The 20,654-nt window shown below is 43.0% G+C and overlaps 1 protein-coding gene across 2 annotated transcripts in view; it reads right to left on the reverse strand.

Annotated features, from left to right (window-relative positions):
• The window catches only part of EPG5 (ectopic P-granules autophagy protein 5 homolog), an 85,665-nt gene that overhangs the window by 53,739 nt on the left and 11,272 nt on the right, over nucleotides 1-20,654 (reverse strand). For both annotated transcript variants that reach the window (XM_026649300.2, XM_026649301.1), the window contains exons 3-16: nucleotides 20,276-20,519; nucleotides 18,894-19,030; nucleotides 18,184-18,291; nucleotides 17,660-17,733; nucleotides 14,277-14,385; nucleotides 11,905-12,019; nucleotides 11,242-11,392; nucleotides 7,843-7,998; nucleotides 7,201-7,358; nucleotides 5,439-5,593; nucleotides 4,652-4,792; nucleotides 4,148-4,312; nucleotides 3,079-3,201; nucleotides 1,137-1,396 (exon numbers count right to left, since the gene is read on the reverse strand). In XM_026649300.2, the coding sequence (XP_026505085.1) occupies nucleotides 1,137-1,396; nucleotides 3,079-3,201; nucleotides 4,148-4,312; nucleotides 4,652-4,792; nucleotides 5,439-5,593; nucleotides 7,201-7,358; nucleotides 7,843-7,998; nucleotides 11,242-11,392; nucleotides 11,905-12,019; nucleotides 14,277-14,385; nucleotides 17,660-17,733; nucleotides 18,184-18,291; nucleotides 18,894-19,030; nucleotides 20,276-20,519 (2,096 nt within the window). The remainder of the gene's footprint in view (nucleotides 1-1,136; nucleotides 1,397-3,078; nucleotides 3,202-4,147; nucleotides 4,313-4,651; nucleotides 4,793-5,438; nucleotides 5,594-7,200; nucleotides 7,359-7,842; nucleotides 7,999-11,241; nucleotides 11,393-11,904; nucleotides 12,020-14,276; nucleotides 14,386-17,659; nucleotides 17,734-18,183; nucleotides 18,292-18,893; nucleotides 19,031-20,275; nucleotides 20,520-20,654) is intronic.

The following is a 20,654-nucleotide window of genomic DNA, read 5'->3' on the forward strand; positions in this document are numbered from 1 at the left end:
AAACCTACTGCCTATTAATATCATTTGGTGACCCCCAGTTCTTACGTTATGAGGAGTAAATAACACTTCCTTATTTACTTTCTCCACACCAGTTATAATTTTATAAACCTCTATCATATCCCCTCTTAGTCGTCTCTTTTCCAAGCTGAAAAGTCCCAGTCTTACTAATCTCCCCTCATATGGAAGCTGTTCCATACCCCTAATCATTTTTGTTGCCCTTTTCTGAACCTTTTCCAATTCCAATATATCTTTTTGAGACAGGGTGAGCAGATCTGCATGCAGTATTCATGATGTGGGCGTACCATGGATTTACATAGGGGCAATATGATATTTTCTGTCTTATTATCTATCCCTTTCCTAATGATTCCCAACAGTCTGTTAGCCTTTTTTGACTGCCAGTGCACATTGAGTGGATGTTTTCAGAAGAGCACTAGGCAATTTCTCCTCACAAATTAAATCAACATTATATGGAGAAAGCAAAATAGCTAAAAGTTGGGAAAAGAGTGAAAATATTATGGCAGGACACGAGTAGCATCACTTTACAGTTTTGAACTAATCAAAGGAGAAACTCACAGAGAGCCTAACCACAAAGTGGCTGAGACTATCCTAGAAAGGACTGTTTTGAAACATGTTTAATGCTAGGTTAGGATGCTCACTAACATTTTGACTGAAGTAACAAGGGTCTTACCAATTTCTAGTACACAACACGGACAGGGATGTTTCTGAACATCCTGTTGCAACACTGTTAGAAAACATTGTTGCAGACTAATATGGGAGGGAATGCAAGACAGCACCTTTTGGTTAGCAGGGTTAAGAAGGAATCCCTGTCCACAAGGGCTAGAAACATTACGCCAGCAATTACTGTTTTAACACTGTCATCACTTAACACTGTTTCAACCGTAATGTGAAGAGAGCCTAAGTTATAACTGAGAAAATAAATAAATCAGCATGTTACTGGAAAGCATTCTCCTGAGGCGGCCAGAGAAAAGGGTTTTTTATCCCCCTCAGCAAAATACTGAGACCATTTGAAGATGAACAAGAAGAATTTATTAGCCCTCCCGGTCCATTACCATTGAGGATGATCAGCCCACTGGAGTTACCCACTCATCACAAGCACCAGTAAAAGGCACACTTACCTATGACCCAGTGTAGTCATTGCCAATGCAAGGTAACAGCCAATAGGGATGCCGGATTTGACAGCCTTCAGTAGTGGATGAAGCATGACTGATTCGGTCATGTCGAGCATAGTGCTGAAAGCAGGAACTGCAGGCCAATGCTGCTGCACACCATGATCATTTCTGTGCAGCTTGAACCTCAAAATCAAGCCCCACGCCCACTGATTAAAGGAGGTCTCGGGTGTCTCTCCATAACGAACAACACTAGCCAAGTAGGAGACCTATAACAAAGAAGTAACATGACCAGAGAGGAAGGAAGATCCAGGGGTTAGGGCATTAGACTAGGACTAGAGGCTCTGATTCAATTCCCCGTTCACCACAGACCCCTGTGACACATTGGGCCTCAGTTCCCTATCTGTAAAACGGGGATAATAGCACTGTCCCACCCGACAGGGATGTTGTGAGGATAAATACATTGAAAATAGTGAGGCATTCAGACACAATGTAATGAAGGCCTTATTATAGGCAAGGCGGGTAACATCACTTATTATTAAGCTCGCCCCAAACTATCCATTATAAAGATCCTGTTTTAGTTGCTTATAAATGCCCAAATGCTCATGCTTGGGTTGAAATTTCCCATGACAGGCGTCTGTCTCAGGCTGAATGTTTTGGGAAAATTTCAGCCAAAACAGTTCAGCTGTTCCAAGAACAAAGCTAGGGGGAAATATGTCATTTTGCCCATGTCAAAAAAATGCTGGCAAACTTTTCTTTGAGAAGCTCTGCACGCCCATGCTCTAGAGGAGAGACTTGAAATTTGGCACAGGGGTGCTATATCAGGGATGTGCCTTTTGCTGCCCCGTGAAAATCCACCCAATTTTGGGCAAACTATAAGCCGTTGGAGGGGGAAAAATCAGTTTGCACATGCTCAGTAGAGACTAGCTAGAGCACAGCAGCTAAAAACTCTGAAGAGTCCATCCACAGTGAGCATGCTCCAACTCAGAGCTATGGAGGACTCAGCAGGACTTTACCCACAATTGCAGCTGTGGGCTGACATGGACCAGGCCAGACTCAGCACTGGAACTGAGAGAGCCTGTCTTTTTTGTGCTCTCATTGCCCTTCTCTGCTGGCCCCAGACAGAGTGGAAGAGGAAGCTGCCTGATTCGAATGCAAAGGCGATGGGAAGTACATTGGGGCAAGGCACCTGGATAGGGAGGACACAAGCATGACTGGGACTGGCGGGGGTGAGGGAAAGAAGTAGGACTAAGAGATAGGATTGTGGGGAGATGGACTGGCTGGACAAGGAGACTGAGAGCCAGATGGGACAGGACAGAGCCAGGGGGACAGATACTTTTGACTTTAATCTCTCTGTACCTCAGTTCCCCATCTGTAAAATGTGGATAATATGACCCTCCCAACTGGGGTGCTGGGAAATTAATTTAATGTTTGTGAAGTATGCAGATACTACAGAGATGAGCACCAAGGAAAACCCCATGAGGAAATTAATAATTTTGTATTCACAACAGAGTCTGAACAGACATCAGGGCCAACCACTGAACCAGGAGGAGAAAACAAAAGACTGAATAGCTTGCTCATTAATTGAGCATCAACCACTCAGTGCACTGAATAGGCAGTGGTCCTGTGCAAATTACATGGGATCACATAATTAAACACTGTATCATCATGCATACGCATAAGGGGGAATGAATCAAAATTTCACAGATAAAAGTTAGGAAATGCCAGAATTAAGGTTGAGAGCTTGACTTTGCAATCTTTATAATGTTCTTTTAACATAGTCTTTCTGTGTGTAACAAATACCTTAGCTCGAGCATCATAACTATCCTTTCAGTCATGAAATGCTCAATACAACGGCATGAAAGTTTGGGTTTTTTAAAATTAAGCTTGAGGTTCCCATCCTTCACTTCTTTCATCTACAACCACCAAAAATTCAGAGATGGAGAAGTACCTGTTTTATGCTTTCAGAAAGCAGTCCACCATACGGTTTTTGAGGGAGGTATTTCTGGTACGCTTCTAGGACCATTAATGCAACTTCAGCATGGACAGCTGGATCGAGGTGAAGAGTAGTATCCTGTTAAAGTTTGTTTTCTTTATTAAAGAAGACCTATAAAGTTGTATCATCATTCTCATTGTAATGTACCCTCACCTGGCTTCTGGTTACATCACCAAGGAACTGATGTCAATGTAAACACAAAAAGGAAAGAACATAACTGGTGCATTAGATTAGCCAAATGCTTGGTCAGCAAGAGGAGTCTTGCACCGTACACTGAAGGATAATGAACTCAGGCTCAGAGACTTCTAGACACACAGAGCTCTACAGCTGAGGACCTGTCTATGGAGAATGACCTTCCTAGAGACCACAAGAGTTTATTGATTTGTTTTTGAGTTTTCTGGCCCCATCCTAAAAAAAAAAAAATCATATAAAAAACATTTCAAAAGCTAACGTTTCTGTACAATATTTCAAACCACAATTCCAAAAACTAGTTTCCAGTTTGAAGGACTTTTCCACAAGCACCAAAGGACTCCAGTCCAGTCATATCATAACAAAGACTTCACACTTAAATTAGCTCAGTTTCCAGACACACACACACACCTCCTATAAATCCACCTGCCTCCTTAAATGCAGGAAAGGAAAAGGTGATCTATGCCAAGCACTTGGAAATCTGGGTACTGGCAGGCCCAGGAGAGAAGCACATTCCAGAGTCAACAGGCCCTCAGAAAACATACTACCAGTTGCCTCCTCTGGTTTATAATGAGGGAGCTCTGCCTCTGCCAATCATAACTGTGACAGTATGGCAGGGGAACAGAATTGGTTCCTCCAGTAGCATCTTCCAAAACCATTGGGATACCTGTATTCTCACACCTTCAAATGCATACAAAGCAACCCATCACATCCCTGTAGAATGTGTTAGTACCGTTAACTGATCTCCAGCATTCGTGATTAGTTACAATGCTAGTTGAATAACAGTTTTTCTCAGGTCTGACTGAGTGTCAAGCTTTCAATTTTTAATACATACATGCTCACCAAATCCCCAGTTTAGCCCTTCCAGGATAATGCAGGCTAGTTTATTCTCCACCGTGCTCAGATTATAATTCAATAGCCAGTCACGGATCAGCGCTATCTCCGAGGAAGAGGGCTTCCAAAGGTACAATGGCAGCTCTTTAAACAAGTATAAGGAAACCTGTAAGGGGGAAAATACACGTATTACAAATCAATGGTTAAAGAGATTGGTTTCTTTAGTGCTGACAATGTGCTCAGCACTGTGCAACACACAGTGAAAAAGGACTGACCGTTACTCAACACTGATCCCAGCATCCCTCATTCCCCCATTCTATTTACTCCCATCTGAGCATGCCGAGCATATTTGCTCACAGTCACAGCACAACCAGTTTCTATTTGCACCACCTAATAAAGCACTGTGTGCCAAATTTCTGGTTATTCATCCTTAATACACGAGGTCGTAACATCCACTTTAAGCTCTTAATGGTGGCTGTTTTAAAGGACACAGATCGGCTCTTACCATCCCGACTTTTTCAATGGTGTCTCTAACTCGATCCAGGAGCACAGAAATGACCCCAGTATGGACACCTGTGATTGCTCCCAAGAGTTCTCTGCCAACCTTTGAAAATGTCTCTCTTGTGGAAATGCTGACATAAGATACCTGAGAAGGTGAAAACAGAGGGGTGGAGGGGACAAAAAAACCCACACACTATGATTAGGTTCATGGGCAGTGTAGTGGAGAATATAATAAAATAATATCTTTTTTCTTCTGCTGATCCTGGACAGTGGTGTTTACAAACTGCAAACTCCAGTCCAAGTTCTTCCAATTGTTTATCCTGACACAGCATGAAAAGTTATTGGACCACACTGCCTAGGCTACACAGACTCCATGGATCTCAGAAAATTAAAATGGGTACACACGGGTAGCAATAAAATTGGAAAGTCAGAGCTCCAGGTAGGTCAGTTCTGATGCACTGCAGGCCAGCTCCAACAGAGAAAGGGAATGAGGCAAGGAAAAGAAAAGATTTCCCATGTCCTGACTTTGTTCATTCCAGCCTGGTCTACAGAAGTGATGTTCCGATGTAGCAATGACAAACAAGCCATCCAGGATACTTTATTTCAGTCCTAGAGTATTAAACAATCAAGCCAGGAGAAGAGAACAGCTTGATAGGGTTATAAATTAAAGCCCTAATCCTAATGGGTGCTGAATGCCTTGAACTTTCTATTTAACTTAACAATGGAAGACTGCTCAGTGCTCCACAGTCGTGTTCAGCACCTCACAGAATTGGCCCCGTGGCATTGCCCACCTCATATATCTCCAGTACAATGACTCTGATGAAGTCCTCATCTGCATCAGCCCGCTTGGCTTGTGCCATCTGAGCAAACGTGGTGAGCAGACAAATTTCTTCCGAGCAGTTCATGGACGCAAGATTCTTCTCAAAGTTTTCAATGTGTTCTGGGTCTGCAAATCACGTGGAGGGAATACAGGTCAATATAGGTGAAATGGTTAATTGCCTCCTATAACAAAACGTATATTTTATCTTTAGTCTAATGCCAGGAACAGAAACAGAGACATATGAACTGCCAGGCTGGATCGAACCCAGTGACCCATATAGTACAGTATCCTGCCTCCAAAACTGGCCAGTCCCAGCCCTTTTAGATAAGGTGCAAGAAACCCAGCAGCAGGTAGCTATGGAATACCCTGCCCACCTGAAAGGTTCCTTCCTAACCCCAATAGTTATAGGTGTGTATATGTCCTGAAGCATGAGGATTTATAGTCTTTCCAGAACTCCTGGGGTGGGGGAAGGGGGGGTGTTAATTGTTATTACTCTAACGCTGGATGCTCATTATTCATAAAAATGTTTGGGTTTTTTTAGAATTTATTAACCAGTTGGCTTCAATGATATCTTGTGGCAATGATTTCCACAAGTGAACTACAAATGGTGTGAAAAGGACCTGTGATGGGGTGAAGTAGGTCCGGAGGCCTCGCAACCCTGCCTCACCCCACCCCAGAAAAAAGCAGAGGAGAAGTCCCCCAGGCAGGCAATCAGAGTGGCTGCTGGAGCAGCCAAAAGGGCCATATAAAAGGAAGCAGCACAGGCAGAGCACTCAGTTACTGCCTGGAGCTTGAAGAGAGAAAACCAGGTGCCTGGCTGCCTGGAAAAGCAACAGGGCTGCAGACAGCTCACAGCAGGCAGGATTGAGTCCAGGGAAGGCTGCTAATGACCGGGTGCCTGGCTGGCTTGAAAAGCAGCAGGACCATGGACAGGTCAGTGTAGGCAGGATTGAGCCCAGGAAACTGAACCCAGAACCTAGGTGATAGTATTGTGATGGGCCCTGCTGATCTGGTTGAATACTGAGCCCGGGCAGGGGCACTTGCAAGAGGGGACTGCCGATGCCGTTACAAGACCTTTTCCTTTTATCAGTTTTAAATAGTTGATATAATCAGTCAAGGCAAGATCAGAACTGGGGGGAGCCAAGCAGAGCAGGTAGGTTTTAAGTAAGTTCAGGAATTTTGCTCATCCCATACACCATGATTTTAGACAGCAATTAAGCTAGTGAAGTCATTCTGCACTGACTGAAAACTAAAGTGAGTACTGGGAAACTGAACCCCAAGACGAAGTGATGTCCAAGAATTCTGTGTTACAAAGCCTGGGGGAAGCTCTGCTTCTCCCAGACATAGAACAACAAAAGTGGCTGAGCCTTGTACTGGATTGAAGAGAACACTACACAACTGCTGAGTGTTTAAACTGAAGATTTCAACTTTGTTTTTGGAAAACTGAATGCAGTTAACTTTGCAGTAACACAGACGGGCACCACCCCATTATAAGAACTGAAAGAAAAGCAGGCTCACACTCAACCAGAAACGGGGCGCCCGTGAGAGGTGGGTGCCGCCCTGTTCTAAACTTAGTGATTGCAGTTACCAATCAGAAGGGGCAACATCCTTGTTCTTTGGAATTCACATGCCTAGGCACTAGAAGAAGGGCTGTGTTTAGCTACAGATCCAGAACAGAATTCAAAACACTGCCCTGCAGGTTTCTTAATTCATAGCAAGCAAAGGAATTCTACCTCGGAGTTTGTGCTTGCAGTCGGCAGGCTGCACGGTGGAGCAGAGATTTTCCAGGTGCTCATTTTCTGCACAATGCATGATGAAGAAGAGCTTCCAAAGCATGCCACTCGATAACGTTCCATAAGGCATCTCAGACATGAACTGCCAGACACCTAGCCTGTTGGATTTTGAGCCAAGTAGAAATAATTTGCACAATAATAAGCCTCAGTGCCTGAAAGAAATTACCGGTCCAGACCCTCTGCTCCGGCTGAGGAGCCCACACCTCATTTGGGAAAGAGGAATACAAGAGTGGGCTTTCTGTTCCCTTGATCTTGATCCCACTTTGCGCTGGGCAAGTCCCAACAGCGTAAGTTACATCAGCCTGTTGAGTTCTAACCACTCCCCTTTTTGGTAACCATCTGCATGTTTAAGGATCTTGCATGTTACAGTCTAGTCTGAATCCACAGAAAATATTGAAACACTATTAAAATATTAAGTCACAATCAGATCAAAGCTGTCCATGCAGATTCTGGATTCTGCAGCCTGGGGTGTTCTGATGCGGGGTTTTATTTGGTCCCACCTCTAGACACAACCTTCACCCTCCTATTGTTTTTAATAGCATTTTGGTGTGAGTTTTCACATCCTTCACTGGGATTTCCTACCTTTTTGCCTTCAGCACATGTAGAACAGCCCGAAGAAACAGTTCATCGAATTCCACTTGCAGTTTCTCCACAGAATAGGGGTGCATTATTGATCCATACTCTTTATTGCAGCAAACATACTGGGCCCAATGGTCACTCACGTAACAAACTGTCATCCTATACAATAGGGGTTAAGGGAAAGGAGGACAAAAAGATCAGAGAGTACATCATCAGTGTCCAGAAACAGTAACTCTGATCACAAGCAAGAGCCGAAAACTCAATCTTCTGTCCTCAAGTTTCAGAGTGTCTGGCACCTATACCCTCTGAGTTTTCCATTTGCTGAGAACTTTAGTCATAATTCCTATGTTATCTTTCCTTGGTCTTACAGGTAAATAAGTTGATATTTTACTAGACCAAATAGGTTAGGACACATAAGCTTGTGTGTCAAATACATCCCTTCCTTAGGAATTGGCAGTGCACACAAAAAAGCCCACACATCTAATAATTAAGAAAGCACCATTAACTTGCTCAGCACTGAACAAGTATGAAGGAAGCCATAACCTTTGTCCTAAAGAGAGTACAATCTAGATTAGACAGTAATAAACACATGGACTGAACTGGCAGAATTGTAGAAGGAACCACGTAGAGTGGCTTTTGGTTTACAGCTATGTCCATTCACTACAACAACAAAGAGCTTCAAGTAATTAATTGAATTAAATCACCTGCCGTGGTTCTGGGTTAGCATAGAGAAAGCATGCAGAACATCCAACTGTATCATTAACCCAAAAGGGAAAGCATGAATGAAACATTTTATGAAATACATTTCATCCTGTAAAAAGCGACAGAGTCCTGTGGCACCTTATAGACTAACAGACGTATTGGAGCATGAGCTTTCATGGGTGAATACCCACTTCGTCGGATGCATTTCATCCTGTGACTTCCGGCCTCTCTTGGTGCACCTTTGAGACAGTTTGGCAGACAGGATCCTGCACACATCAAGCACTGGCACAGTCTCCACCCTGTACCCTTTTCTCTATCCACTTTCTCTTCTTTTTTTACCCCAGACACACACAAGGTGGGTGAGGTAATATCTTTCATTGGACCAACATCTGTTGGTGAGAGAGACACGCTTTCGAGCCACACAGAGCTCTTCTTCAGGTCTGGGAAATGCTCTAAGGCCTGGTCTACACTACAGAGTTAGGTTGATGTAAGGCAGCTTACGCTGACCTAACTCTAAGCACCTACTAAAATGTAGTTCCCATCAATGTAAGTCGCCCACTACATCGACTTAACTCCACCTCCACAAGAGACAGAGCTCTTCGGTCGATGTTGTTAGGGCAACGCAGTGTCTGTTACTTACATTGGCTGTTGGCTGTCAGCCTGCACGGGATTCACAGCCGGAGGGCCCCCCTGGCCAGCCCCAGGAGCTGACAACCTGAACTGTCAGCCTCGGGGGGTGGGGGGTGCGAAGAGGGAGACGAACCTCCAGCTGTGAGCCCCATGCAGGGCTGGGCTCTGGCTATGAGCCCCGTGGCAGGGGGACTCCAGCTGTCAGTGACCCACAATGCCCACACAGTTAAATGGGTAGAAGCACTCCTGGTGAGAACACATACCACCGACAGAAGGAGCAGAATGTGGACATGAAACACCGCTTTAATTAATGCGGTGACTCTATAGACGACTTAAGTCAACTTAATTTTGTAGTGTAGATATGCCCTAAGAGTGTCACAGCTAAATGCAAGGTGGAACAGATTGTTTAGCATAAGAAGTTAGCACATAGTCTAAGGGACCATTCGAGGTAGAGTGGCCCATTAACACCTAAGCAGTCATAGGCCCAAAAGAGGGGGTTAACTGGTTACAGATTGTTATAATAAGCAATAAATCCAGTGTCTGTTCAGTCCAAGATTTTTAATGTCTAGCAGAGTTATGAATTTAAGCTCCCAGGCTTGTCTTTTCAAAAGTTTTTGTGCACATTTCCTTGGAGGAGAAGGACTGACCAATCACACTCTATCAGACCTTTTTGTGAAAAGCGTTCACCCATAGGTGATAGGGTGTTTTCGTCTTATCATTTTCCTGTGAGAGTTCATTTGAGAGTGTAGCGACTGTCTGGTTTCACCCACAGAATTGTTTTGGGGCATTTAGTGCACTGGATCAGGTATACCACATGTTGTGATAGCATGTGTAGGATTCATGGATCTTAAAAGGTGTCATGGAGAGTGTTGATCATTATAGCAGTGGACACGTGTGCGCAGGTTTTGCATCTGTTGTTCTGGCAGGGTCTGGTGCCACTTTGAGTTGGTGCATCCTGATCTGTGCGGAGCTTGCTTCGGATGATGAGCTTGGTGAGGTTGGGGGGTTGTTTGAAGCCTAGAAGAGGGAGTTCTGGAAAAATCGAGTATGGATTGTAGTAATTTGATGATACCCCATGTGTGTTCGGGTGTAGGACGGTAGGTGACAACTAAGTGTTTGCAGTCGCAGGAGGCTTTATTTCTATATTGAAGCAGGTTCTCTCAGGGTATGTGGGTGGCCTGTTCCATGCTGTGATCTACTTCTTTGGTGGAGTGTCCTTATTTGGTGAAGGCGGTTTTGTGTGTGTTAAGGTGTATATATCCTGGACTTTCTTCTTGGAGCAAATTCAGTGGTAACTGAGTGCCTGGCTGTAGACAACAGATGTCTTGGTTTGTTTGAGGTGGTTAATGGATATATGAATGTAAATGTGGTGATCTTGGGGTTTCTTGTATATGGTTGTCTACAGTTCCATTGCTGAAGCTGACTGTGGTGTCCAGGAAATTGATACTAGTGTGGGAGTGTTCCAGAATTTAATGGAGGGGTCGTAGTGGTTGAAGATGTAGTGGAAATCTATGAGGGAGTTTAAACCATCTAGTCAGAGAATGAAAATATTGTTGTTCTTCACATTCTGCTTTTTAAGCCTTTTGGCTCTGGCTTGGTGGTCTCCATGTCAACAGACTGGTATATGCTGCACAGGGTGCAGCACTGGTGGCTAAGCGTATTATATTTATTTTATGTATTAAAAATACCTCTGCTCCATTATGCTGTGCACTGATCTCTGCTGAGTAGCTGTGTAATATTATTGAACCCACAGGAACAAGGAAGGATAGCAGGCATATTTCAATAACTACCTGCAGACCGTGTGAACTGATGGTCATGCAGCTTTTCTTTGCCCCACTTTGTACCCTCCATCCTATGAGTCTGGAGCCCCCTAAGGGTTCCTAGCCTATATGCTGAGAAATGCCATCACTGAACTTACTCTAAATCACATTCATATGCTCACATACGTTATATGCCTACACACACAAACATACACACACACACACAGCTAGATCTATTGCTGCCCCTGTTAAACTCCAAGATCTGTCTGTGCAGATTCACATGACAGAGGAAGAAAGCTGTTCCTCTTACCTGATCAGATGACCAATTCGTTTCACAAACTGCCTGTAGCGTGCTCTATTAAATGTTTCCAGCCCCACAGCTAGCAGCTCCACTAAGGAGTTCGCAAAGGCAAAAATCTTCATCATCTCCTGAGGGGTTGTTTTTTCAGGGAAATAAACACCTACAAAATCAAAACACTGAACCATAAGCTTCACAAAAATCAGCAAGTTACCTAGAAATTTAGAACTCAAAAAACATTAGAAGCAATGAGGGAATGCATTTCTATTCCGCTATCTATATGAATTATTTCATACAGCATGAATACCATTTTATAACAGATTCACAGTAGATTAAAATCTAATTGTGCAAGTACAAATAATTTATGTAAATTGCCTGCAGGAGATCTTGTAATCTTTTCACGTGGGTGAACAGAGATGGAGAAGAGTTTAAGAAACAGTGATTGAGCACAAGGAGTGAGGCGTTTATAACTCATAGGCCAGGGAAAAGAGATGGGATCTGAAAAGCAGATCTACTGCCAGTTACCAAAAAGGAACTGTTTAACAGATCAGAGTGAAAGGAGGGATAAAATCTAATCCTTCAGAGTACACTGGAACAATATAAGTCCCAGACATGTTTGACATTTAAAATAATTCCTTATCCCCTACAAGTCTACGTATTTAGCAGCAAATTCACCTTTAGAGTTAAACCCAAGAAAATGCTGAAACAGTTCATGAAATGGAAACTGTGACAGGAGGACAACCAAGTCATCTTCCAAAAGGAGAATCCAGCTAGTTTCGGGATCTTCATCCTACAAAAAAAAAGAAACATATCAGAGTGGATTTTATTAGCTTCCTCAAGAGGAGAGGGGGGCAGATAATGAATGGACCTGGCTATTGTACTATCTACCTCCAGTTTTCTTTTGAAGGGAAGTGGGGGGATGGCAGAGAAAGAATGTAGAAAAGGGATACTGGTCTTCTTCCCACTCCTCATTGTGACACCAGAATGTCAGTGCCAATTGGCATGGGGCACAGAGGGGGTGCATAGGGGCTACAGGAATCTCTTGAGGCGGATATGTGTATTCTAGTTCAAAGAATGTCATGTAAGGTTTCCAATAAAAGTCTATATCACTCTAGTCATCAATAACATTGTGACATGTCTGTACAGGTAATATGTAAGGAGTTATGTACATGCACTGAAAATTGTAAGGTCTGGGTTTAGGGACAGGTTGCCAGCCAAGGTGAAAAACCAGTTTCCTGCCAGACAAGAAATGTTTTATCTAGTTGGCTGTTTGAATATAAACTAAGTAGAATATACTTCACAATGAGTCTCCTATCATCAGTGTGAACTGAATGCAAATGAAGGATTGTGGGGACTTCAGAAAGAAACTAACAGGAAGAGAAAGAGCAATGGGAAGAACCCTGTCTGAAGGTGCACATCAAAGGCTCGCTCTACTATATTTGTGGGGGCAAAGATGACACCCTGTCACCCTTCACTGAGGAAGTAAAAGGACGGTGATTCTGCTTTACGGAAGGGTCTCAATAAGGCTTGGCTGAAAATGCTGGAAAGAACCTTGGGCGAGATAAGCTTCTGTAGACAGGAGGTTAACCTGTTAGTTGAATTTAGTCTCTTGAAAGAGACAAAGGCTTACATATAAAATAAAATCATTAGTTTCCAATATTCTTACTCATTGTCAATGGAATCTCTGTTCTTGGGTAACAAAAAGTTATTCTTGTTTTCACTATAAACATACCTAAGTGCTGTGGTGTTAAGCAAAGTGGTGTGTATGGTTCCTTTGTAAACAGCAGGTGTGTATGGTAAGCTAGTATGTATGGTTCCTTTGTGAACAGCAGGCCTGCTAATTCTGTGCGTGTTCAATGGATAAGATGCTGGGCACTGCAGGGAACATTCTGAGGAGGGCGGTGAGGGGGCGGTGTAGGGGGGAGGGTTTGGTGTGTGCCTATTGTGTCCTGCAGAGGCCTGGAAGGCAGTGCTTGTGCTGCCAGAGGCTGGTGGTTTCAGGGAACTGACCCACAGCAGGCACAGACAAGACTGCTTCGTGGTAAGCGCCGGTGTGGTGAGTTACCTCACAATGCTGGGTACACCTAGGAAGTATCACACTCACAACATGTACTTTCATTCCCCCTTTCTGTGTGTTCCTATATGACAGCAGCCATCAACTATAAAGAAGTGGTAGATACCATCTTCAAAGTAAGAGGAAAAAAACATCATAGCCCCCAGCGCAGCAATATTTCCATGATGACTGAAAGGAGGAAAGTTCTGAAATGGGTATCTATTTCTGCACTATTAAATAACAAGGGTAATTTTATAGAACTATTTTTGGAACAGTCTATTCTATTTCCCTCCTTCCTGAATAAATTACCTGAGGCATTCTATCTCAGATGTATATTACTGGAAATTTAATACTCTATGACAGTGATACTCAGACTGCGGCTTACAAGCCCCAAGTAGCTCTTTAATGTGTCTCCTGCAGCATTTTGCAGCACATGGTATTAAAACACTGATTTAATTATTAATCAACCTAAGTTATTAACCACTCAGGATAACTTAATTGGTTAATAACATAATAAAAGTATCAACTTGCACTAAATTATCAATTTATGTGCTGTGAGAATTTTATAACTAAATATTTCCCATCATACTGTTTAAAAATGAGTAGTACTATGGTAAATGAAACCATGAATGCATACTTGTGAGGCTCTTTTGGGTGATGTTGATCGGGGGGCCTGGACCAATTTGTATAATGGGGATGCTGACAGCTATTGAACCAAACTGTAAACCCTGTATATAATGGAAACAATTTCAAGCCAGGGGGTGCGGCAGCACCCTCAGCTCCCGCAGCTATGATGTTAATTGCTAATTTGCCTTCTGAACAACTGAGGTCTGAGTATCACTGTTCTACCATGAAGGGAATATAAGATTTATTGTTTGAAATGGAAATCCATTACAGGAAAATATTTAGTTTTTCCCTCCTCCAACCCTTCAATAAGACACATACAACAGGCTTGAGCACAAGCATTAAGCAGAGCTGTTTAGTTTTAACGTACCTCTTCTCCTCCCTCATCTACTAATGTCCAATTCCCAGATTCTTTCCCAGAGGAGGTGGAGGATTTTCTTTCACTTGGTGTCATGTGGCACATAAAGTCTGCTCGATTTCTGGGGAATACATGAAAGCCAGGCTTAAGTAAATTAGAGAAATAAAGTAAACATTCGAAATTTGCAGTACACCTCTACCCCGATATAACGTGACCCAATATAACATGAATTCGGATATAACGCGGTAAAGCAGTGCTCGGGGGGGGAGGGGGAGGCGTGGCTGTGCACTCCGGCGGATCAAAGCAAGTTCGATATAACACGGTTTCACCTATAAACGCGGTAAGATTTTTTGGCTCCCGAGGACAGCGTTATATCGGGGTAGAGGTGTACAACTATTCTTTTTACTTTAAAAACCACTTAAAACTCAAACAGGAACAAGAAACTAACAAAGTTGCCCAATGCATCTAGTGTGGAACAAGTTACCAGTCAATAAAAATTCATACTCAAGTTGATTACCAATTTAACGAATTGATTTATGCACAATACCCTGAAAAATGTAAACTGCTATCAACCCTAGTTTGCAGGACACCCATGCTAAGGGACCCTGCTGTTATAATTTACAAGAAACACATTGCTGGGTACCTTTGTGAATCCATAATAAACAAAATGGAAAAAAAAAAAGAGCTTATGCCAACCATTGCCAAGCATCTTCAGGTGAACCAGGGACTGAAAGTTGCACTGATCTGGCATCCAGTATTTGCTATGGTCAGTCCAAAAGCAGTGACAGTTATTAATTGTATTGCTGTAGCACCTCGGAGCACAGCCGGCTCCAGGCACCAGCACAGCAAGCAGGTGCCTGGGGCAGCCAACAGAGAGGGGCGGCACGTCCGGCTCTTCGGCGGCAGGTCCCTCAGTCCCTCTCGGACGGAAGGACCTGCCGCTGAATTGCTGCCAAAGAATGAAACGGCGGCGGTAGAGCTGCTGCCGAAGTGCCGCCGATCGCGGCTTCCCCCCCCGCTTGGGGTGGCAAAAACGCTGGAGCCGGCCCTGCCTTGGAGCTCCAGTAATGAACTAGGACCCCACTGTGCCAGGCACTGTACAAATACCGAACAAAAAGATGATCCCTGCCCAAAAGATCTTACAGTCCAAGTGTAAGATAAGATAACAGGTGGATACAGGCAGACAGGAAAGCACAAAGAAATAATGAGACAATGTTGGTGAGCATGATGCGCAACGGTTTAGCACCCACTGCCTAACCACTGTCAAGTGTTTTTAAGCATCACAGCAACAGAGAGTTTAAAGAGGGATTTGGAGCATGACAAGGCAGTGAATGTTTACAAGGCGTTCCACCCAAGTGTGAGGGGAAGCATGGGAGACAGCACAAAGGTGCTTGTTTGAAAATGTAACAAGTGGGCAATGAAGGCTGGCATCATGAGAGGAAGGATCATCCAGTGGATCTAGGCACTAACCTAGGATCCTAATCTGACCTAGGTCAAATCCCTGTCCTACCAGACTTCCTGTGTGACCTGGGGCACGTCACTTAGCCTCTCTGTGCCTCAGTTCCACATATGTAAAACGGGAATAATAGCACTGCCCAACCTCACAGGAATGTTGTGGGGATAAATTCATTAAGGACTGTCATACTATGGTAATGGGGGCCATAAAAGTGTCTTAGATGGATTGATCGATCATCAGCCGATCAAAGACAGGAGTCTATATCTTGATAGTGAATGACAGATGGCCAGAAGTGTGGTGATAGGCCAGGAAGGGCCTTGAACGTGAATACAAGTCATAAGTTTATAAATCAAAAGGACTATAACCAAATGTTTTATTTACCAACTGAAAGCTGGGACTCCTCCCATGGTATGAAGCACTCATATCTAGCTCTGACAGCTCATGAGGCACTGGACCTTAAACTCCTCATTCTGGCCATCTTGTTTTTCTTCATACTTCCATTTCAAGATTATTTTAGTAGCTGCTAACTTGAAAGCCTCTAGAGACAGAATCCCATACGTTAGATCACCTGATATGCTGAAATACTGGTTTACAAACGGTGTACACGATTCATTAACTCTACAGGTGATGTCAGCGGATACTTCCACATCAAAAATGAAGTAGGGGGAAAAGCAACATAGTAACCAAAATGACATGATCTTAAGGTGTGATTTCTCTCAACCTGTCAGGACCAGCAACATGTTGGTGAAACACTACACATGCGGTCAGGATAACTACATCTTCTCTCAGCATCCAAATCAGAAAAAAGAAAAGTTGATCGCTGTGAATTCATACTCATTTTAAGACACTAGATTCACTGCTACTGTTACTGACTTGAAATAGCTACAGTGCAACTCTGACTATGCAAGGTTTTAGGGGACACCCAAAACCTGGCTCAACAGCCTGCAGGGGGCCAGATCCTCAGCTGATGTACTTCAGTAAAGCTTCATGAAGTTCAATGAAGCTTTGCAGATTTACAAGGGCTGAAGGATCTGCTCCAGGGTTTTCAACCTAGCCTGCAAACTCTGAGCACAGACATCAAAATGTGTAGGCCAATTTCTTTCCCACACTGCCTCAGTCAGCTCAGCTTAGTATATAAATCCTTATGCACTGAAATCAAACCTCCAACAGATGGTTGGAGTTTCAGTTAATTGGAGTTCAGACAATCCAGGCTTGACTAATATTAACTCTAAAAATAACTCAGTCCAGCTCTCTCTTTGCCCATTTAAAATATTTCTGTAGAACTGCTTCAGATCAATTAGGCTCAATAGCTACTATCTTGACACTCAGAAAACCAGTGGCTGTAACTCTCTAATGCAGTGAGCACACACAAACATAAAAGTCACACTAACCTTTACTAATCTAACAGAGCCGGGTGGGGAGGAGGACGACAAACAGGAAAAGATTGTGGTTTTGATCAGAACATTTATTTCCTCTGAAATATGTTTCATTTGTTATCATTGGTCCTTGACTTCACTGTTTTCATCAAGTATTGCAACTGTTTTTTCTGAGTAAAGTTAGAAGTATAGGGGGGAAAATTAAACAGCATAATCTTTGCATGCAACAATTGTTCCAGACCTAGTGACTCAGGAATTTCCTTTTCATCCATGACAATTGCTCCTGCAAACAGTAGCCGAGAACTTTATTTCAACATTGATAAGAACAATAGGGCTATTGCACATTCATCATGCTAAATATTTAGCATCTGAGAATAGTGCTGAGACTGTAAATAGGGGATGAGTGAATAACAACAAGACTTTAGACTTAACTATCAGTTCACTGTGCCCATTTTGACAATTCCTCCACGTCATCTGAATATTCCTAGTGCCACCATGTGTTTGAATATCCAGAGATAAACATTTTCAGAACACGTGTACAAATTCTCTCCTTTCCCACTTACTTGACAGGAGACATAAGCAAGGCAAGAGACTGCATAAAATGAAAGACTCCTGATGGGTTATCCAAGACTTTGATCTGAAATGAAACCAAGATTTCAGTCTAAGCAAACCAGAACCCACAGCTAGTTTAGTTTCAGCTTCTAAAAAAAAAAAAAAAAAACACACCTCTGAATTTCCATGATCTGGCTTTTCCTTTCACTTTCTAACATTAAAGGAAAATCTTGACAAAGCCCACTTGCTGATCTATGCGAGAAATAGGTCTTCAAAGAAGACACGGCTTTTGACTTTAGCTGCAGATCTCACTACGGCACAAGACTGGGAGGGCTGAAAATCCAGCCCATCAAAGCCCCCCAGAAAGATTTTGGCTCCTCTCCTTCCTAGGCCCCAGATTCCATATTTCTGGAATTTGCCAGTTAGTCTAGTAATAGTCTTATGGTTTCAAGCAGGAGAGACTCTCTTCTTTTCTCCCACCCACTCCAAAATCTCAGCCAAAAAAAGCAAAGCACACAGGATTAAACATTCACACCTGTATGAACGAAGCAGCCCATCCACTGACACCTGCTGGGCAACGGAGGATGTGGTTTAAGAGGAAGAGGTGGTCCCCTGGACAGCCAACTCTTTGCAAGACTGACACCTAAACAATAAAGAGCATCTTGTAAGGGAATTTCAAGGTTGGCTCCTTCACAGACTTGATAAAACCTGGCTTTTCTATTATTCTCCTTGCACTTTCCAACCCCCAATGAGTTTGTACAGAGAATGCTGTATCACCAAAAGGCTGACGGGGACAACAGTGCTCTTTGACAAGCAGGGGCTGCTGCTTGATTTAAGAGCTACAATACAAAGCATTTTTTAAAAGAACTGATTTATGTGAAACTGAGTGATGAAGAAAGATCACCAGATTGACAGTGATGAAGACCTCCATCTCCAACATGAGTTTTCCCCATGCTGCCTTATTAATGTGCTCTGTCCTAATCCAAACCAACCACCTTTGGGTTCACAGGCTCCAGTACTCTCAACACCTGGGCTCTCAGTTGATTCTATCAACAAAGGAGCCAATTATGTTAGCGGTTTCAGGGATGTGGCCATTGTCTGCTAAGAACTGGAATGAAGCCACCAAATTCTTTTCACCCAGGACACCAATCAGCAAGAGCAGTAGTGAGGTTTCCAGGGATGGCCTCTGGGACTGATTCAGTTCATTTTAATAAACAGCAGTTACTCCATACACTCCTCCCTTACCAGCCTTTGCAGCCAAAGGAGGAGGTCACTCTGGAACTGAGGATCTTCGATAACTCTGCGCGTGAAACTGAAAAGAATGCTGACACATTCTTTCAGGTGACCCAAGTCCGAGGAAAGGTTTTCTGACTGCTTAGAAGCTGTGAATTAGAAACAGAATTAGAGCGCCGACATTGGTGACTCTTAAGAGCCCTGCTAGGCTGACTAATACCCTCACGGCTTTAGGGGTTCTATAGAAAATTTCTCCTTTGTCCTTTATATGTACAGTAGAACCTCAGAGTTACAAACACCTCGGGAATGTTGTTCGTGACTCTGAACAAAACATTATGATGGTTCTTTTAAAAGTTTACAACTGAACATTGACTTAATACAGCTTTGAAACTTTACTATGCAGAAGAAAAATGCTGCTTTTAACCATCTTACTATAAATGAAATAAGCAGTTTCCCGACCTTGTCAAAAAAAATTTTTTTTTTTTTTATTTCCCTTTATTTTTTAGTAATTTAGGTTTAACACAGCACTATACTGTGGTTTTTTTTTGGTCTCTGCTGCTGCCTGATTGCCTACTTCCAGTTTCAAATGAGGTATGTGGTTGACCGGTCAATTTGTAACTCTGATGTTCGTAACTCTGAGGTTCTACTGTATATTATTAAATCCAAACAAATACTCTACTACTCTCTAAAACTAAGACACTAGTTTTTTTAAAAACATCTTGTAATCACTAAATAGCAACTTTGATATAAAAATGTCTTTGTTACTTTAAGTCAGGGGTAGGCAACCTGTGGCACGGGTCCTGGCCACCAGTCCAGGGGGCTCTGCATTTTAATTTAATTTTAAATGAAGCTTCTTAAACATTTTAAAAACCTTATTTACTTTACATATAACAATAGTTTAGTTATATATTATAGACTTATAGAAAAAGACCTTCTAAAAACGTTACTGGCACGCGAAACCTTAAATTAGAGTGAATAAATGAAGACTCGGCACACCACTCCTGAAAGGTTGCCGACCCCTGCTTTAAGTTAAAGCCTCCCTTCCGCCCACTGCCAGCACGCAGAATGAAAATATTTTTCTGACATAGACAAAGCCAGTGGCACTACATAGATCAGACAGCAGGGGGCACTCCTGCAATCTGCTGCCAAAATAAGCTTAAGCACTTGACTTCTGCAACTGTGTCTATGCTCCATGAGACTGAAGTGAGAAAGTCAGGGAGCTTTTGATGGACTGGGGTTTCATGGGCCACCGAATAAGCTCCCCCTAGTTTTTGGTGTTGAAAGAGGATTCCTCTACATTGAATAGCCACACCTAGAACTCCAGATTGAAAGTTCAGGTGTAGTATTCTGCATGCTAGGGACACCAGAGGCGGAAACTCAGATCAGGGACACACCTTGCTCTTGTTGTTGAACAGCCACAGATCTCAGTAGGGATGAGCTATTAAGCAATCCATAGATATAAGACTCCACCTGCAAGCGGGACAACATTGAAGTGTACGAGTGCAGGACCAAGGTCTGATGCACGTGCTCCGTTTTGGCTTCAAACAACCTCTTTAGTTCCCCCAACACACTTTCATTCATCTCTACTGTCTGGTAGCGATGGTAGTCAGACACTTGGCACTGATCTGCACAGATACCCTGCAAAGAGAACAATTATTTTATGCACTTTCTTTTTAAAGTGTGTTAAAAAAATCTGCACTTACATAGAGCTTTTTAGCCACAGATTTCAAAGCTCTTTGCAAAGGCGGGTCAGCAATGTTCTGCTCAGATAAT

The sequence above is a fragment of the Terrapene carolina genome, unplaced genomic scaffold, assembly GCF_002925995.2.
Source record: "Terrapene carolina triunguis isolate 2854851 unplaced genomic scaffold, T_m_triunguis-2.0 Scaffold69, whole genome shotgun sequence".
Classification (NCBI taxonomy): domain Eukaryota; kingdom Metazoa; phylum Chordata; order Testudines; family Emydidae; genus Terrapene; species Terrapene triunguis.